Source organism: Zerene cesonia, chromosome 18, assembly GCF_012273895.1.
Source record: "Zerene cesonia ecotype Mississippi chromosome 18, Zerene_cesonia_1.1, whole genome shotgun sequence".
Lineage (NCBI taxonomy): Eukaryota > Metazoa > Arthropoda > Insecta > Lepidoptera > Pieridae > Zerene > Zerene cesonia.
Window position 1 is genome coordinate 134,469 of NC_052119.1, and position 18,880 is coordinate 153,348.

At 38.5% G+C, this 18,880-nt stretch overlaps 3 protein-coding genes across 3 annotated transcripts in view; 2 read left to right on the forward strand and 1 right to left on the reverse strand.

Annotated features, from left to right (window-relative positions):
* Positions 1–276, forward strand: part of LOC119834036 (serine/threonine-protein phosphatase 6 regulatory subunit 3-B) — a 5,733-nt gene extending 5,457 nt beyond the window's left edge. The window contains exon 9 of the mRNA XM_038358313.1: positions 262–276. Coding sequence (XP_038214241.1) covers positions 262–276 — 15 coding nt within the window. The remainder of the gene's footprint in view (positions 1–261) is intronic.
* LOC119833830 (dentin sialophosphoprotein-like) lies at positions 127–3,257 on the forward strand. Its single transcript, XM_038358026.1, has 3 exons — positions 127–380; positions 1,281–1,544; positions 2,226–3,257. Exons 2-3 carry the CDS (start codon positions 1,292–1,294, stop codon positions 2,771–2,773), a joined length of 801 nt encoding a protein of 266 aa, XP_038213954.1. The 5' UTR covers positions 127–380; positions 1,281–1,291; the 3' UTR covers positions 2,774–3,257.
* Positions 3,258–7,879: 4,622 nt separating this feature from the next.
* Positions 7,880–18,880, reverse strand: part of LOC119834038 (syntaxin-binding protein 5) — a 192,904-nt gene continuing 181,903 nt past the window's right edge. Inside the window, exons 17-25 of the mRNA XM_038358314.1 lie at positions 15,950–16,075; positions 15,599–15,721; positions 15,389–15,498; positions 14,811–15,039; positions 14,129–14,237; positions 13,123–13,212; positions 12,010–12,105; positions 11,607–11,731; positions 7,880–11,166 (exon numbers count right to left, since the gene is read on the reverse strand). Coding sequence (XP_038214242.1) covers positions 10,898–11,166; positions 11,607–11,731; positions 12,010–12,105; positions 13,123–13,212; positions 14,129–14,237; positions 14,811–15,039; positions 15,389–15,498; positions 15,599–15,721; positions 15,950–16,075 — 1,277 coding nt within the window. The 3' untranslated portion in view covers positions 7,880–10,897. The remainder of the gene's footprint in view (positions 11,167–11,606; positions 11,732–12,009; positions 12,106–13,122; positions 13,213–14,128; positions 14,238–14,810; positions 15,040–15,388; positions 15,499–15,598; positions 15,722–15,949; positions 16,076–18,880) is intronic.

The window sequence follows — 18,880 nt, forward strand, 5'->3', positions numbered from 1 at the left end:
CAAATTTTTTCTATTCTTTCAAAATTTCTCATTGTCAAAACTCGTTGAGCTTAATGAGCGAATTCTATGAAATCGTCGAATCAGTTAGAAACGGACTTTAAATGTTGTTTATTAAATGTTCGGCCCGACTACCCTCACTTTGTTATGGTCCTTGTGACCGGCTTCGATTTGATATCAGCTGACTATAACAATGAGGCAGTTATGTAGAATCACAGTACATTCTTGTTATGATCTAATCAATATTAAATACACCCCCATTAGATTCCTTACATATAGTTTTTATAGAGAATATTTATATGTAAATGTTTATATATGTAAATAATATTTCAGTTATTGGAACGACGAGTCGTACCAGGAAGTCATCAGTAATATAACCGAATGTAAGTATTTCAATGGTTTATCGTACTGCAATATATTCGTGAAGTTAAATGCTTAGACCTAGTCTATAATAGAGTAATTTTATAAACAATACAATTCTTTAAATTGCTGCAACGTTCAATGTATATATATTTCATTCTATACGACTATATGTTACAATAAACATACGTTTTCTGTTAGAATGCGTTTTCCCTAGTCAGGGCTTGGTTTTTTTTTAATCAGCCACCGCTGTCCCACTGCTGGGTAAAAGCCTCTCTTTTTAATTAATTAAGGTTTTATTATAATTCTTATTGCTAAGTTATCTAAACGTGGAAATCGCGCTAAAGTTGATTTTAGTTTGGCGTTTTGACACTAAATTCTAACTCGCAAATCGCTTTAAACTTATTTTATTCATCTGAACAACTAATCTAAAAGACAAAAAATTAATCGAAATAAAGTAAAATACAGTTTTGCTGTGAAAATATTGTATATTCTATTTTTAGTTGTGATAAATTAGTAGTTATGACTAGTTGTAAAAAGCGCAGTAATTTGTTTTAAATAGGGAAAACGCGTTTTAACTATAAACCCGTGTTGTGTGAATCGAATTTCATCCAAATCTGATATAAATTTTGACTCTATTGTTACTGCAACACAAGTATCTGTTTGTCTGTCTGAGATCTGCTTTAATGAGGGTACCACCGTCAGATATAATAATTTTTCATGAAATTAACCAGTCGTCTTTTCATTTAAACACGATACTGAAACGATTAATCATACGAATTCTCTTTTTTGAAAAAAGAATGATAAAATACGACGTAGTCTAACTTATTAGTAATAGGTCGGTTTCCATTAGATATAAACGATATCCAGTTAACTTCACTAGCATTTAGTCAGACCACACGTGGTTAGTAATACGAGAGTAGTGTGTTCGCAAATGTTCGAAAATTCGCGCGGTTGGGACGAAGGCGCAGGAGCGGGCGGGGCGGAGGGCGCCGGGCCCGACGCGGCCGGGGGCGGGGCGCCAGACGAGGGGTGCGGGGCGCTGGATGCGGGCTGCGGGGCGCCGGACGCGGGCTGCGGGGGCGCCGGGCCCGCGGACGACACCGCGGACGAGGGCTGGGCGCACTTCTCCGACGTGTGCCCGCCGCCCGTGGACCCCTTCGCGCCGCCGAGCACGTGGCCTAACGGTGAGATGTGCGCACACGCACGCACACGCACTCGCGCTCACACACACCTACAAGCACGCGCACACGCACACGACAATTCGGTGTTAAAAATCAAGAATTTACAAAAAACAAAGAAAAACTGCTTTTAAATTTTACACATTACCATTTTATTATTATTTAAAAATATGTTATAATATAACTTATCGTTAATACCACGCTGTAAAGACACAGCATACAGTAATACAATATCTTTAATCTCTTAGTAAAAGTCAGAAAATGTTGCAGTTGTAACAAATTCATATTGTAAATAATATAGTAATGATAAAACATCATCAAAACATACGCAACGGAAACACGTAATAAACACGCTCTGTTAATGCAAAAATAAATACGTACATTAATATTTTATCACTGTTTTAACTGATGCATAGCTCAATGTCTTGAGGAAGCTTATTTCCCGTTTCCTTTGTGTAACTTTCGTACCTATTGCTATTGCTACTATCTATATATTTTGTCGATTCTAGCCAGTGATCTGATCTTCCACGCTCAGTTTAAATTAAAATACATATTTATTAGTAGTATTAATCATACTTGAACATTAAATTTAATGCAACTTTAAAAAGAATATTGTTAAATTTGATTTTGAAAACATTGATTTACAATCATTCATCACAATAATATAACAATTCTGACGCATTTCAGATGACTCGGAGGTCAACGATCTGTCACATAAAATGGAGAACATGGAGGCGAAGTTCGGCGAAATGGTCGAACTGACCAACAACCTGCTGTCGGCCATGAGCTGCATGGCGCCGCAGGACATCGCCAACATCGTCAACGATAACGCGATGGATAACATCGATATACCGCTCGGCGAACCGGAAAAACCGGTACTCACCCCCGCCAAGAACAGCACTAGCGCGCCGAGTGACGTCACCCGCGGCGACGTCAGAACTGCCGAAACCCAAGATAGTTGCGTGGTGCCCAATGATGCAACATTGAACCTTAATGCTGATGCGAATAAAGTCGAAAATCAAGTCGACCACTCGCCGTCCGCTAGCGCGTTTAGTGACAGTCCGAACGCCGTCCACGATAACATTTCGAACGAATCCAGATCGAGCGGTAACGATAGTACCCAATGCGATAACGATACCGGTAACGCGGGTAACGATACCAGTGATACGTATAACAGTAACGATACCAGCACCGCTTGCGACACGAGTTGCGACGACAGCTCGGCGGAGAGATGATTCCCTCGTGTCCCACTCGCCCCACATTCCTTTCTGTATCTTATCACTTCGAAATGTGGACCGGTAGCGTGCGTTAAACAAACGATTTGATAGCGACAAATAAATAAATAGGCGAAACTTGCAAAAATAACAAACAAACATTCGAAGATTTACAAGATTAATAATTTAAAGAGCACATTAGGATAAAACTTCACAATAAATGAAGGAAAGCGAATTTTTTTTTGTACGTAAATATCGAAAAATTTATGAAATTCAAACTCCCCACTCATATTTATTCATTAAAGGGTATTATGATCGATTGTCATTTCTCGGGAACAAGTATTATTCATTCATTCATTTTCGTATTGAAATAGACTTTTGTGATGGAAATTTTAATGTCAATATAATTTATTGTACATTTGATATTTTGATAAATTAAATAGAAATTTTTAAACTAAAAAAGATAAGCTAAATCACTTTCTTACTAAATTATTTTAATGATATTTCCTTTTAAGATTTATTACCTTAATTTATTAAAATATTATATTAATTTGAAAAACTTTCTATTCATTTTTTAACTTTTTTTTATTCCTTTTTATTTCCTTTATTTACAAATACCAAAACAAATCGTTTGTTTAACAACACAAAGTGCTGTGGTCGCTGCCTGTAAATATCGGCTTAGTTAATTCGAGAGTAGTTCGACCCACAACCTATATCTGTTTCGCTCTAACATAGCAAAGTGTGGTGTAGTTAGAGCGAGACAGGAAATAACGTTGATGTAAATATTTTATTCGTTTGACTGCCTTATATGATGTTTCGTATTCAAAAAGTATTGAGCGGTGATTGTAGACTTTGAGAATACATCCTAAGTGTTAAATACTCTAATGTTAGGAGACGAATACTTGCTCAACGGGATGGGCCAAGTTACAGCTTTCGGTGTTCGGAATGTCGCCGCTAACGTATTAATCGGAATAACACGTGTCTGACTCTTGACTAAAAATATCATTTTATATCGAGATATATAAACAAATCTTTTTATTATTGTAATGATAAAAATTGATTCAATTCCATATTTTCACTAAAGCGTAGGGCAATTTAGTAAAATTAAAAGAAATCGTGTTATATTTAGTGACGTCAATTTGAGGGTTGCCTTCGCGCGCGGCTCCCGGAGGAGTGGAATGGACGAAAGCTGAGTCGCACGGACTCGCCTCGTGCGGTGGGCGCTTGCGTGCAGTTGGATACTCCGTGTATATACTGCGTGTCAATGTGTGTAGTTAGAAGAAACTTCGAGATTCGTCACTTAGATTATAATTGTCTTTCCCAATGTTACACTAAGAACATCTAAAATACAACGTATCTGTCCTAATTCCATTTCAAATGCTAGCGTATAACTGTTTATATATAAACTCGAAGGTACCTCGGCAAGCGAACTGCGGCGCGAACGTCGAACCGACAGTGAAAAGTTTTCTACGTGTTTGTGAAATATATTGGACCAGTATTTAACATAGATTTGTATTTTGTAAATAAATTAAGGACCTCAGTAGTGATCTACCGCTCGCGGTCGCCGGTAGAGCGCCCGTCGCCTTGCCCCTTTATACAGTCTAAAGTAGCTTTTATAAATCATTTTATTTCTATTGACGTGTGTCCTTGTATCCATAGGGCTACTGTCGAATGTCGGGTACATTCTGGATACAATGACCCATATTTTGAAAAAACAAAGAAGTATTATAATATACGATTTTCTGAATGGAACGCTTCCATCGCGATCACGTTAAAGTTTTGTCCCGTAAATCTAAAATCCAGCAATTGCCAGCATAGCAATTTGTTTAAGCGAATATTTGGGAAATGAGGAATCCTCAGCGGCGTCCGGTTCCGCGGCCGACGCGCGGCGAAGTATCGCGATAGTGTTCAATTGGATATGGTTAGGTTAGGTTTGTACATAACGTAACGCGTAGCCTTAATATCGTACCTAATGTAGATGGATCGCTTAGCTTTCGACGGTTTGTACCTTGCGTTTCCGTAACAATCATATCGAAACGTTATATCAGTCACATATCGGCGTGAAGCGGGATTCGTATACTGTTTGTGGAGATTTGTGTGGCGCTCACCTCATCGATATACGTAAGAGTGGTGTTTTCGAGCTAAACATTGTATTGGAGGCCATCTCTCTTAACTTCCCCGCTGCAATTCCGTCCCCTGCTCATTTCTATACAAGAAAGTTAAAAATTATGTTCCCTCTGAGCTTTGGCAGGTTAGGGCTTCCATTAAAGCAATGTGACATTGAAGATCATTACTACAGAATGCGCAAAGTTGCCTCTCGCGAATCTATATCGAGTCGGTTTCAATTGTTATTTTTAAAGTGATTAAATACTGTTGCTTGTTGTACTTGTAGTCAATTTGTTGTCTGTCTGTTGACATTGGTGTTCAAACTGTTTGATTTGATGCAAGTTTATATAAATTTTGTTTATCTGTAACGTTCGTAAATTTTATCCATGTTATGGGTCGTTAACCCGTTGTAAACGTCGGGCGAGAGATTGCTGGCCGTACTTCATGTGATTATGTGATATTTGTATTCTCTTGGTAATGCTGTACAAACATTCAATTGGAATCACGGGAGAAGTGGCAGTTTTCTCTCGTGAGATTATTTTTAACGGTCTCAAATTTGTTCAGCCAATAACTTTATATTACTGGTGAGACTCGCACAGAGCATTGTACATAGTTTTTATAGACATGGCTAGTTATGTCTCTATCATTGACAGCCGTGGCTATTGATGTCTGTTATCTGTGCCGCAATCCGACACGCATATATCGAACAATATATCATCTGTGTTATTTTATTGTTAACGTGTAAACCTTAATTGTATTTGTATTTTTCAAATGAAATATGTAGTTTGTGATGACTTCAAAAATACTGTGTGAATTATAATGTGTATACAATGCAACCTTTTTATAATGGATTTAGATTGATTGACTTTGGTTGTTTACAATTCAAGCACATTTGATGAAAGAGTTACCCTTTGGACTGGAAGCCAAAATCGTAAAAGCATATTGCATAAAATTGTATATTTTTTCTGTACATTATGATATTTGTTGTTTGTACCACGATTTCAGTTTCATAATTATTTTAAAATAAATTTTGAAAATTTATTTATTATTAGGTAAGGGTGCGGCCATTTGTGTGAATCGTTCATTATGAGTTTTCTACTTAAAACATATGATGAAATTCCTATACATATTGTGTATCATATCCTCACGAGGCTCGAGGCGGTGCATTTGTTGTATAGTTTGACAAGGACAGACGTCTTATACGAGAGTAAGCTACAGAGAGATAGCTATACTCGTGTCAAGTGCATTAATACTTGGGCCTTTTAAAGCAATTGTGCAATTTTACTGTTAGCTTTGAGTTTGAGAGGTAATGTTTTCGTGTAGCGTAGTTGTGTAATGGAATGTGATTTGCGAATTTAGACGGGCGTCGCCGCGGCAAGGTGTGTGTCTCGTCGTTTAATGTGATATTCGTCTCGTGAAATTAACAGAAATAAAATTATAACTTGGCGTTGTGCATATTTGATATGGTGACATAGTTTGGTGGAGTTTGTGATATAAATAATATACTTAATTAAAATGCAACCGTAAATTTTCTGTATAAAATAACACAATGAAATATTGAATTGAAAACGATAGAAACAGTGACGCGAGCGACGCCCATCAAAGGGTGCTAATTTTAAGATTAATATATGAACGCTGTATGTATGTTTGTATATGTCATAAAATAGGTTTAATAGCTAATCAAATACCCCATCGCCTCTAAGTTCCCAATGAATTCAAAGTTTTTTAATAACAACCTTGGACAAATTTTAACAATCAGAAAGTGCGCTGTGTTAAAAGAGCCAATAGAATGCCTTTAAAGTTCGCGACGTGTCGTCAAATATGTTCATACGTAACGGTATTTGGTTGGTTGCTTAGGCACAAGGGCCGGACATCTAACCACTTATTTAAATTGTAAGCAATGTAAAAAAGAACAGCAAATATATATAATGATCGGAAAAGCAATTGGTTTTTTATTTCGCTCTCCTCACAACTGTAATAAAATCGTAGGCAATCACTGTTTTAGATGGAAGATGTATAAAACAACCCGCTAGGGGTTATTATTGCAGAAGTAGTCCGTTGAACAAAAATCTCATGTTGGGAGTTGGAAAACTGTTCAACTTTATATTTGGTTTTGTCTTCTGCTGTTTAACTATTTAATTAAAATACAACGGAACCCTTTGCCTGCATTATTACATTCTGAACCATTAAAATTCATTTTGTTCATTTCCTACATATGGACTTGTATAAAATCAAAAAAATTAATTTTTAGCTTTGAACGCTATATTAAATGGGAAATTTTTAAAAGAGTCCCTTAAGCACATGAAATCGAAAGAGTATAAGAAAATCGATTGCTGAGGCGAAATCACGGATTACTAGAGTCTAGTTGCTACTGTTTGCCATTAAATTTTTTATCTTCTTTATAAATGTCTCAAGGCCGAATCAGTTTGAGAGGTTTTATATTGTATTAAAATTTTCTATTAAATCGATAGAACTTCACTTTTTAGCTACGATGATTACCAACAGTACCTGCATCATCGACAGTGAATATCGATAAATTATGTCTCAGTAAGATATCACCGAAATGTGACAGTGTGACAAGGGGCAGGAGTATCTAAACCTTAGTGACATGTCACATGATAAAGTTTAAAAAATGTGCTGTGATTCGAAATTTAAAATTAGCGAATTCGATCTAACAATCAAATCGGCTTCTTTCGCTTAGATTTTGTAAAATACCTTCTTAAAATTTAAAATGTGTTAAAATGTTCTTCCTAAAAATGTGACAGGCTGTGACGAGTAGGGGGAAGAGGTTTTAAAAGCCAAACTTCGTTTGTGTAATTTATGGATGGCCCCTACATCTACTTCTTATTCCCTATAACCTTGTATTTAATACGTCTCTAGAATTTATCACATAATTAGAGCGCAGGCTATGTCAACTTAATAGATAAGCATATAATATGCATATGTGAGGTTACTATAAAGATACCTTAAGAATCCATTTACTAAATAGGAACAATTCAGGGAAAAATTACACAACCAAAATAGTTTGATATAATTTTATTTTTCATGTTTTATTTATATATAATGACTATAATCATCTACCAAACTAAATAATATAATTCAACAGCGTCAAATATATACAATATGTATAGTTGATATCCATTACGGAGTTAGAAAAGACACAGTCGTACTAAAATAAACGTGAAATAAACTACAATACACGTTAACAAGTAATAATTTGCCACAATTTTGTTATTTTATTTACAAATCTTATATTACTTTAGTCCCATGATTGCGAAATGAATCAGCGTTCAAGGACATCGACCCGGAGCTAACATCCAAAATAGAAATATTGTTCTGTATCTTTTTTTTATATTATATAACATAAACATATAATATAATACAGTGAAAGCAATCTAAGTTAAATAAATACAAAAATAATCCTCAACCAATCTTAATAAATCATATTGTGGATGTTACATGATAGCACTCTGTAAGAGAGATACAAAAGGTTAGAACACTTAAACTTATTCCCTATAATTCGAGACATCAGCTCGTACGCTTGATTGTTTCAAACGACTTAAATTGGTGTATTGATGATGAACGCTATTTACCAACACTTTTATATTCCATAATTAATTCGATCGAGATAATAATGATTATAATGATTTTTATTGGCCTATAGAACGTGGTGTTATGGAGGTTCGCAGGTCGAAAGTATTATGTTCTTAAGATAGAGTGCTTTCATGCTGTATGTGAAGATTAATTGATATTATATTTTTTCCTTATATATAAGAGATAGTTTAATAGCTTTGAAAACTATCGTTTGCATTTGTCAGATAAATTTATTTTGCCGTCCATTAAATCAAAAGAACAAAATAAGTTATAAATTCTGAAGAAGTTATAATCTCTGTGTGCACACTGGACTAGAATATTTTGTATTGAAACATATTATAACGTGTATTTTAAATATAATATTACTGTGATTTGTTTAGTAATGATGAGATTTTGACCATATTACAACAAATAAATAAACTATAATGTTTTGCTAAAGCGATAACATGTTACGCGTGTATTTTAAATCTAAAATACAGGCGTAACATGTTCGTATAGGGAGATATAAAATGTCAATAAAATTTCTCAAATAGTCTATCTATCTCTAACATAGAAATATGCGTATAAGTGCAAGCGAGATGACATGATTGTGTTCTTCAATTTAGAAATGTCCTAATGACTCGACGAGCCCGAAATATTCCAAGGTGGAAGATAGCTAAAGGACTGAAAGTTGAATCTACGCTAAATCATAACGCAATACATTTAGTTAGTATGTATATCAATTCAATAAAATCTGCAACCGCTAAAATTAGTAAACACCGATACGAAAATATTCATTTCTCGAAAGAAACCTGGAACCGACTCTATACTTGCATTTGTAACAAAATACTCAGTTTAAAATATCCAACTTCCATCATATACTTCGGAACAACATTAGTTATCATATTCATCGCATAAATTCCACGTCATCACAAGTAACTCTAATTGTCGTACGCGGATCTAACTAAACTAGAATTCACTAAATAAAATATGTTTACAAATATTATAACAATAATAATTCTTATATACAAAATTCAATTTCAAAATAGTAAACTTTGGCATCCAACATTTATACATTGCTGAGGATACAACAGACGATAAAATATAACAATTCAATGGATACATAGCAACGTTTGCGAAGGATGACTGTGGGAGGTGGTATAGTGAGCCGGCACTCGACTCTTAATTCAGCAATATACAATACGCTTTAAGTTATAACTTTACATTATTTTAACGTAGCAGTTTATACTAGCAACACCGACACGACACCGATTGGTCTGGTTTGCTTGAGGCTGGCAACCCTCAGTTAGTATTGCTATAGTTACGCGGGCGACGCGCCCCGACCGCAGGTTACTCTTTAACATTAAAAATTATCACTAAGCGTATTTCGTTACCGAATGACTACGAAGTGTGCATTATAAAAATACATAAAGATATATTAATTAATAACTAATTAACTTGAAGATAAATTGTATAAGGCATATTTTATATACACGTAATTAAAATAGTATTTATCGTAGAACAACTCAATCGTGTGTGCATTAACATAGAGAGAGAACAGAGAGAGAGAGAAAGAGTAAATAAATAATAAGAAAAGTGAAGCGTAAGAGAAGTGAAACGGAAATACACCTCGCGGTGTCAAAGTAATCTCAACATGAGTAACAAAATTATTGTCATCCAATGCTTAAATCTCCAATCGTTTAAACATATTTTAATCATTTATTTTTATCAATACTTTATACAGATCAACATCGGCTATCACTATCGTAGTAATTATTTCATTTACGACCGTCCGTAGCTATAAAAATGTACCTACTCGTAAGTTAGAATAATATTATAACAGTAGCGACATTAAATAATCTCGTGTAATGCGATATTTTAACGTATCTCTTATTTAAATCTAAACGAAATATTGTTATATAAAATAACCGAAGAACAACAGAGTATCCTTCGACGACTAACTCAGACGAAATTCCAGTCGTAGTAACTCTCGACTTTATCACATTTCCGATCTACAGAGACGACGCTACAGAAGACGTGGCAACCGTGACACTACTGATAAATTGTACAAAAAGTTTACATTAGTGTATCCTATTTACATTATCACATCGCGGAACGCGAATGGTATGTACAAGGGCGACGGCCACGGGAGGCGAGGGAAGGGAGAGGATCGCTTCGGCGCCACCGTGGGGCTGCCGAGGGAACGAAGCGGGCGGTCTCCGGGAGGTCGCGAGGAGCCGGGGAGCGAGGCGCAAACGATCGAGCGACGAGGCGAGACCGAGCGCGGGCCGAACTACGTGCTCTAAGATGAGCGAGTGACGAAACGTTGTGCGTTCAATTGTGTTACTCTAAGAGGTAAAATCGTAAACACTACGGGAGGCTAAGCTCTACGGCGCGACCGCCGGGGCGCCGGGGCGCCGGGGCGCCGGGGCGCCGCGGCGCAAAGGGCACCACGAGCGGCGCCGCTCACAGCTGGTACCACTTCTTGTCCTTGTACTTGAGCATGAGCTGGTGCGCCGAGGTGGAGAACTCGGCGGCCTGCGAGTGCATGCGCTCGGTGCGCTCCTCCAGGTGCGACAGCTTGTCGCCGCGCTCCAGCACGAGCTGGTGCGCGCGCGCCACCTCGCTGGTGGCGGCGCCCGCGCGCGCCCCCAGCGCCCCCAGCGCCGCCGCGCCCTCCGCGCCCGGGATGTGCTTCGCCACCGTGCGGTTCGGCTTGCCGCTGCTCTCGCCGACTGCGCACGCGCACGCACATATAAATTACATTAAACATTTCAAACTTATTGTGCCCTCCGACACAGGAGGTGGATTAAAAAACGAGAAAGCAAAAAAAAAAGAAACAAATAGCATACACACATGTTTGATCAGTTCAGTCATCTCATCACATTCGGTGATGTGGTTCGGACATAAAACAGTTTGACAGACAGTTTCTATCATAATTAGCATAAGCAAATTAGTATAGATTGTACACTACAGGATATCATGATGAATTCTCTGAATGACTTTTATAATGGTATCTTCTCTATAAAAAAAATGGAAATGAAAGTAATAGTAAAAAGTAATGAAATTTAGTAAAAATATAGGCTCACTTTTAGCATCTTACAATAATCATATATTACAATATAGACACAATGAGCATACCAAAAACAACATAAAATTTTCCAGTGGTACTCACACAACTCTTCCCTATCGAGAGGTCTCACTCCCCCTCCGAAGAGGCCGCGGAAGAAGCTCTCCTTGGGCGGCTCGGGCATGTCCCGGGGCAGGAACAATTCTCCCATCATTTCGTTCAATTGTTGACTGGAAAAGTTTGAGTCCGTGAGTGTGAAAACGTGTTCGAATAAACATTACGCGGAAACCAGATATACTTCGGTGTATAATAATTATTCTGAAAATATTTATCCGTTCAATTTAGTACGTTGGTCTATTAATAATGTAATATAAACAAATCAGACTTTGTATGCATTTGTGGAGGATCAGACCAGGTATAAATAAGTTTATATATACAATCCATTACATACAGACAGAATAGTTTAAAAATAGATAATACGTGACTCAATTTAACCATATAAACGTACCAGAATTCAGCATCAATAGTGAATTTCTGTATTTCTGTGGGCGACGCGAGGTAGAGGCCGTGGCCGCGGTTGCTGAAGCAGAACGTCTTGGCGATTCTGTAACACGCCACAAACAACTCACATTATATACATTTAGACTGTTTTGCCAGTCGCCACTACATTTTTTATTATTTCTTAATAAAAGTGATTTATTATTCTTCATGGCGAACGCATTGCTCAGCATAGGATAGATATAATAAACATTATATGCCTACTAAATTTTTGATTATTTTCAACTAAAGTCAATGTTCTAAATAGGTAAAAAATGTAATTAAAGAACTAAGAAAATTATTTTTTTAATCATTGTTATAAACTTGCAGTTAGTAGATTCTGGAGCTTTCTGTTGTATAATTAAAAAGTAGTTAAATCATCTCACCTGTATTTGCATCCAGTTGAGTATTGTTACTAATAAAAAGTTTTTAGTTATGTCTATTTCTACCAAAAAGCAAACATGGATAGAAATCACTGAAATAAAGTCGAAGTAGGCAATAGACCATGCAACAGCTGTCATGCTCATAACAAAATAAAGTTAAGGAAAGATTACAAGGATAAGAGAACAGCAGTGAGAGTGTCGGGTACAGAGTATAGTATGAGACTGTAGATACGTGTGGGCGTGTGAGGTCGTGTGTGTGTGAGTGGGGCTGGGGGTGGGGCTGGGACACAGACGGGGTTGACAAGCGAGGGGCAAGCGGGGGTGGGACTAGAGCGAACGGATTTTATTTTTCGACTAACAATATACTGGTTAATATTTTAATATGTATCATTTGCGTAATATCAATATATTTTAAAAGAAAAATTCGAGCGCTTCACGAGCTCAATAGTCAATATCATTAGTCGATTAAGAATTGTTAAATTATTGACAGCTTTTGATTAAAAAATGCCAATCGGATCTAATATACATCGCCCACGTCCTGTACGAGGGAGGGTGTCGCAGGGGCGGGGCGGGGGACGAAGCCGGTCGGGTAACATGAAACACTAACATGTCTAACAAAGGAGAGCGAGGCCGCTGAGCGACTCCACAGTGATGATGGCGGGTACATGACAAACGCAATTCCGCTATAGACGAAGACTTACTGGTCCGTGTCCTCGTTAACAATGAGTTGTTGGCCCCAAATGGAGAGCATTGGGTCTACGATACCCCTCTGTTTGGACTGTGTCTGGAAGCTACCAGGAACACAGGCACCGGTCAGTTAATGGTTCCGTCGCAGCGCGGCGCGCCCCGGGGGCGGGGCGGGCCGCGCTGCGGCGCCGTGCGGGGGCGTGGGGCGGCGCAGTGTGGGGCAAACGGGCACGCACCGGCCCCGGGCGAACAGACAAAATGCAATCGTGTGGTTCCATTCAGTGGTCAGAGGTTGTGTTCGAGTCGTGTACGGTTCGTCCGGCGGCGTAACCAAAATAAAAAATAGATAAAGTGTGCCAAATATCGAAAGCACAGGAGGTGCTCGACAGGTTTGCGCAATTTTGTCTACTTTGTGATTAGAAATCGATAGCCACTAGCACGTTACGGCTGGCCCGGTCGTCTTATGTGTCGCTTGGCTGAGAACCGGGGCGATTCGCAAATTCGTATCGTAAATCTTTAAATTTCTTCCTCGTGTCTCGAGGCCGGTCTCACGCCAAGCGGATCTATCGACGAGTTGGTTGAGAGGAGTTGGCCGGCTCCCAAATGATAAATTAGCAAATGCATTCTGATCGTGATCGACGGTGAATGATGTTGTAAAATGATAAAGAATTTAAATATCTCTTAGCGTAAAATTACAGCATTCTCATGCTGGTATTGCGAAGCTAGTTTAACCTAGTTTATGTAAAAAGAAGCTGTATTATCATTTAGTGCCACAGTCGGTGCGGAGTGCCGCTCGGGTCCGGGTTCCAACTCATTCGGGTATCGGTCGTCAGTCACATATTTAAAGGTTAGTATTATTAATAATCGAGCTTTAAAATTGTTTTTGGAATCAACGTGTGTCCTCTCTTCGATTTGTGTTAACTCAAACAATCGGTTTCAAAAACAATTTTCTGCGTAAAAAGTGAATAGAATAAAAAGGGGTGAATTATTCGTCAGTTCGGAGGGTCGGGGAGTGCTCACCTGAGCTCAGAGAGCGGCAGAAAGTCTATGTGGAGCAGCGGCCTGAGCGAGGGCAGGCTGAAGGCCGACAGGTGGCCTGTCGACAGGTAGCTCACAAGGCACACGCTATCTGTGAACATAATTCATTAATACATCAATAAATATATGTTATTCATTCACGTTTCGAGATGCATATTCTTAGTTCTGATTCTGCACACGTTTTACCATTTTCTGAAAAGTAATTCACCCGTTACGGCCGTTTTTAATATCGTATAGGAGATCACAGATAAATAGCTATCTTCCATAGCAAATTAATCTACCCTTAACTTGCATTTCACAATAAAGAATAAGCACTATCCATCAGTAACTAAGACGAACATCCCACCCACTTATACAAGCCTCTAGAAACGTGTGTGAAAGAAGTTAGTTTCTGTACTCATTACTGGCCAAAATTTATTGTTGTTGCATAAAACTTAAATAGATAAGCAAGTAAGAGATTTGAATGGCCGTGCTATCCTTGGTAGCCTATTTTTCCTCCTAATGACAGATAATGAATAGCAAAGTATATCCGTCTATAGGATAATGAAATGGAAGTAAGTGCAAATGGATAGATTCGTCTTACCTAGTAACTGAACAATGGATAGACAGGATATTGAAAACGGTCGTACAAACATAGGTCGTGTACATTGCAATACACATTCACCTTTTAGGCTGACAATCTCAGCTTTAACGACAAAGTCGGTGTCGACAATCTGCTGTCGGTACACGCAGTTCTGGCTGGGCAGCGCCACGACCCGCGCCTGCTTCTCGGACGCGATCACCACGAACTGGCGGTCGCCCGCCTCCAGCGGCGTGGGGCTGGTGTGGCTGCCGTGGCTGCCGCTGCTCGAGGAGCTCTGCTTCGTGGGGGTCCTTTCTCTTCGCTCTCGATTCTAAAAAGTCAGTATGATGCGTGCTGACCCTCAATTTTATGTATGAGAACCAGATCATTGAGAAAATGTGTATAAATATTATTTATTAACTTTAAACACTTTATTTGTGCTGCCACCATAGCAGAAATAGGTAGAATAAAAACTTATGCAAAAATATATCACAGACGGTGGGAATATATAAGTGATATCTTTCAGGCAACCAACAATATAATGGAAAAATAACAAACATTAATACAACTAATTATAATGGAAAATAGATAACCGATGTTGATATAATAAGTATTATAAAGGTTCAAAATAAAATTACACAATCGTAAATAATAAATAAGGAGCGATGGTAAATACTCACATCCTTACTATCATCCTTCCAGCTTTCATACGAATAGGGAATTAAAGCACCATTACAATCAAGAAAAGACATGGTCAAAATCGACCCTTTTAACCTAAAGATGGGACCACCTGAAATGAAACGAAGATAATCAATTAATATTCAAATGAGAGATTTTAAGTATTAAATAAAATACATCATTCAAATATTTGGTTTTGAAATGGCACCCACCACTGGTCGTAACGACAACGGGTTGCGTGTGTCGCAGGTCAGCTTCTGGAAGGTTGATCATCATCGTCAGCACGGATCCCAGTGTGGTGCCGATCCACAGCGTAGGGACCAGCGAAGTTGGATCTAAGAACAAACACATTTTAACATTATTATCATGCCACACAAACACCTTATCAAAAATTGTAAATCTCAATGGTGATCTCTGTAACTTTGATGATATTGAAATGCCATTTACATTATCGAGTATTGAACTATTTGAATAGAATGCAACTGTCATCACCAACTACTTTATTTCTTAAAGCTTTTCGTGCGATTCCATTAAAGTACGCTTAATATAAAATCGTTTCTTACCCGATTTCTTGATATAGCTGTCGGCGAATGCCAAGCACTGGATGCCTTCCTGGGATATGTTCTCCAAGCTCGACATGCTACTGGAGCGCGAACGAGAGAACGAGCTGTCCAGCTTGTCTACGCGGCCAGTAGACATAATACACACAGATTATCCCTCCGTTTGACAGATTACACAGCTAAAAACCCAAAACCATTCGAGGATGGTCAAAGGTTTTTAGCAACGTCGATGACAGTTGATAAATTGCTGCTTTTTAAGTATTCAATTGAAAACAGTTTGTAGCGATGGTAAAAAGACACAAACAATAATTTATTTATTTGTGATAGACTTGAAATATTTCCAAAAGCGACTGTCACCGACGATAAGAAGAACAAACTACGGGTCAATAGAATTGGCGTTAGTGCAGTTGTGAAATTAGCTGAAACCACCCATTCGCATGTAGGTGCTAGAGATATGTCGGGTGTCATATTAAATAGATGAAGTAAAGAAACATGCTACGAGAGGAAACTGATTGCATGCCCGTCCAATCTCAGCTTATTTGCACAACTAATCATTTTTTATGTATATTTTTACTTTAGATGAGGATTAGGAACATTAGACACGGGAATAAGGAGCTTTGACTAGATTTATTACTGTGCTATTACACGCTAAAAAACAAGGTGACTAGTTTTATTGCACAGTTATAAATGCTTTTAAAATGTTGTCAAAACGCCGATATCTTTTAAATCACGTTGTTATTTCACTAACATCGACAGACATTATAAAAGTTATGAAAGTAGCGAACGAAGCATACAAAATCATTAATAAAATGTGAATAAGAGCAAAACAAAATGGAAAAATGGAAGATGAGTGTTAATGAAATGGGCAAGCGAAGCCGGGAGCGCCCCAGCGGCGGTGAAGCTCATCCCGCGGTATCTCTAGTCTTTGCGAAGCTAAATGTCCTATATACATTCTATACTAAAGCTATCGGGACCTCCACTGTACACATGAAACCTTTGTTGTACATCACATGTTATTTCTATACATACAAGTTCTAAGAACTTTCTGAGAAGCATTGTGTGGACGGACAAACAATTGCAATGCAAATATATAATAACTAATATGTACAAATAATAAAATAACGTTTTGTGCACATCGGTTAGTGGTGCATGCAACCAGTGCGATAGTAAGGAAGATACCATAAGCATACATAGACAAAACGACAGTCGAATATAGAGGCAGCCAAAAACGAGCCATATAAACTTTTTGCTTTGTGGTCGAGCTAGAAACAAAAAATTATAACATATAACCAACGGCTCTCGATTATAGTAAATGTGTAAGTATAAACAAAGTGGGTTTCGTTCGAAGCGTTTGTCAAATATCAATCAAATACTCAATAAAAAATACGAAACATTGATAACAGGAAATCATGTAAAATAGCAAAGGAAAAATAAAATGACCGCTTATGATTATAAATTTTTTCTCAACAATACATTTTAAACACAACTTAGAAGGCAAAAAGAATTAGAAGTAATGCTCTCGTGTCGATTACAATATGGAAAGCCTCGTTCAGAATGCACAAATAACAAAGAGATTCCGGTCGTACACCGAGCAAGTGATAGGATATAAAGAGAATAGTTTTTAGTAGTAAGTCACCTTTTATCGTTATCGTATCTAGAAGACATGCCGCAAGTTCTTGTGCAAGTGCAGTGTGGGAGAACATCGCTAAACACAGCCACAATTTCGAATCTATGAAAGTAACAACCACCTACTGTGCCAAAACAAAAAGGATAACGAAACAAATGTAAATGTAATAGATGCTCTTGTTGGATACCATTGGGTTGCATTATTTGTAAGTACTCCATAGATGCGACAGACTGCGGAATAGTCGGTTCTGTATCGACAAATAAATCACAATATATTACAAGCACGGTCGATGCGGCTGGTTGGTGAGCGCGACGAGGCGCCACCCACTGCTCCGGCGCGTGCCTGGCGCTCAGGACATGGGCTCGCTTCGGATGCAGTGGATGGCGCATCTGCGTAGCTCTTACGGACACACTTAACACTCGAGTACGAGCAACGTCACGTGGGACACAACTACTTGGTATGACAACTAAGAAGGAGTTAGTGAGTTTTGCTGTTTTGATTACCTATTAAATGATTCCGATCTGAAATTTGAAATATACAAATGAATACACATGACCTCGGCACATGCAAGTCTCTGTGAAAAGCAACAATTACTTTATCGATGAATATTTTTATCGATTTGTTTTATTTACTAATGATGAACATTATGATTCTGCAATGTCGGTATAGTATACATGACGCTGTGAATCTGAAATTGAACAAACAAAATTAGGCCTCGTTACGCCTTGTCGGGTTCAGATTTACATCGCCAAGATATGCTATAAGTATAGGTAATGAAGGAAGTCAGTTAGTGTTTATAGAATAACGAAAATAAAAACTAAAATGAACCAAACAAGAGAAATCAAAGAAGATATTGGCGAGCTCGCTTGACGACATGTTGTGTCGGGTGGATAGACGCGAGTAACAAAATTAAGACCATAACGATGAATCCAATTTTGCCATCGGCTCGGATAAATCAGCATTCGACATTCCCATTCAATGGAGCTGGTGAAGTCAGTCGAGCGGCGCGCAAAACGAACAAACGAAAAGGAAAAAAAATAAAAAAGAAGTGGAAATTGCGACTGTTTCAGAACGGAAAGACGAGTCGAGCGGTCTTATAAGGTGACTGTACTACCAAAACTGCAATACTGTCGCGTGGTGAGCAGAGAGTGTGGGGCGGGGGGCGCGGCGTACACGTCGGACGCGGTGGACAGGCACTTGTGCAGTTTGCGGGTACCTTGCGAGCGCGAGCGGCGCACGCGCGCGGCCGGCCCCGCTCCCCCCGCGCCCGCGCCCGCACCCGCGCCCGCGCCGCCCCCGCCGCCCCC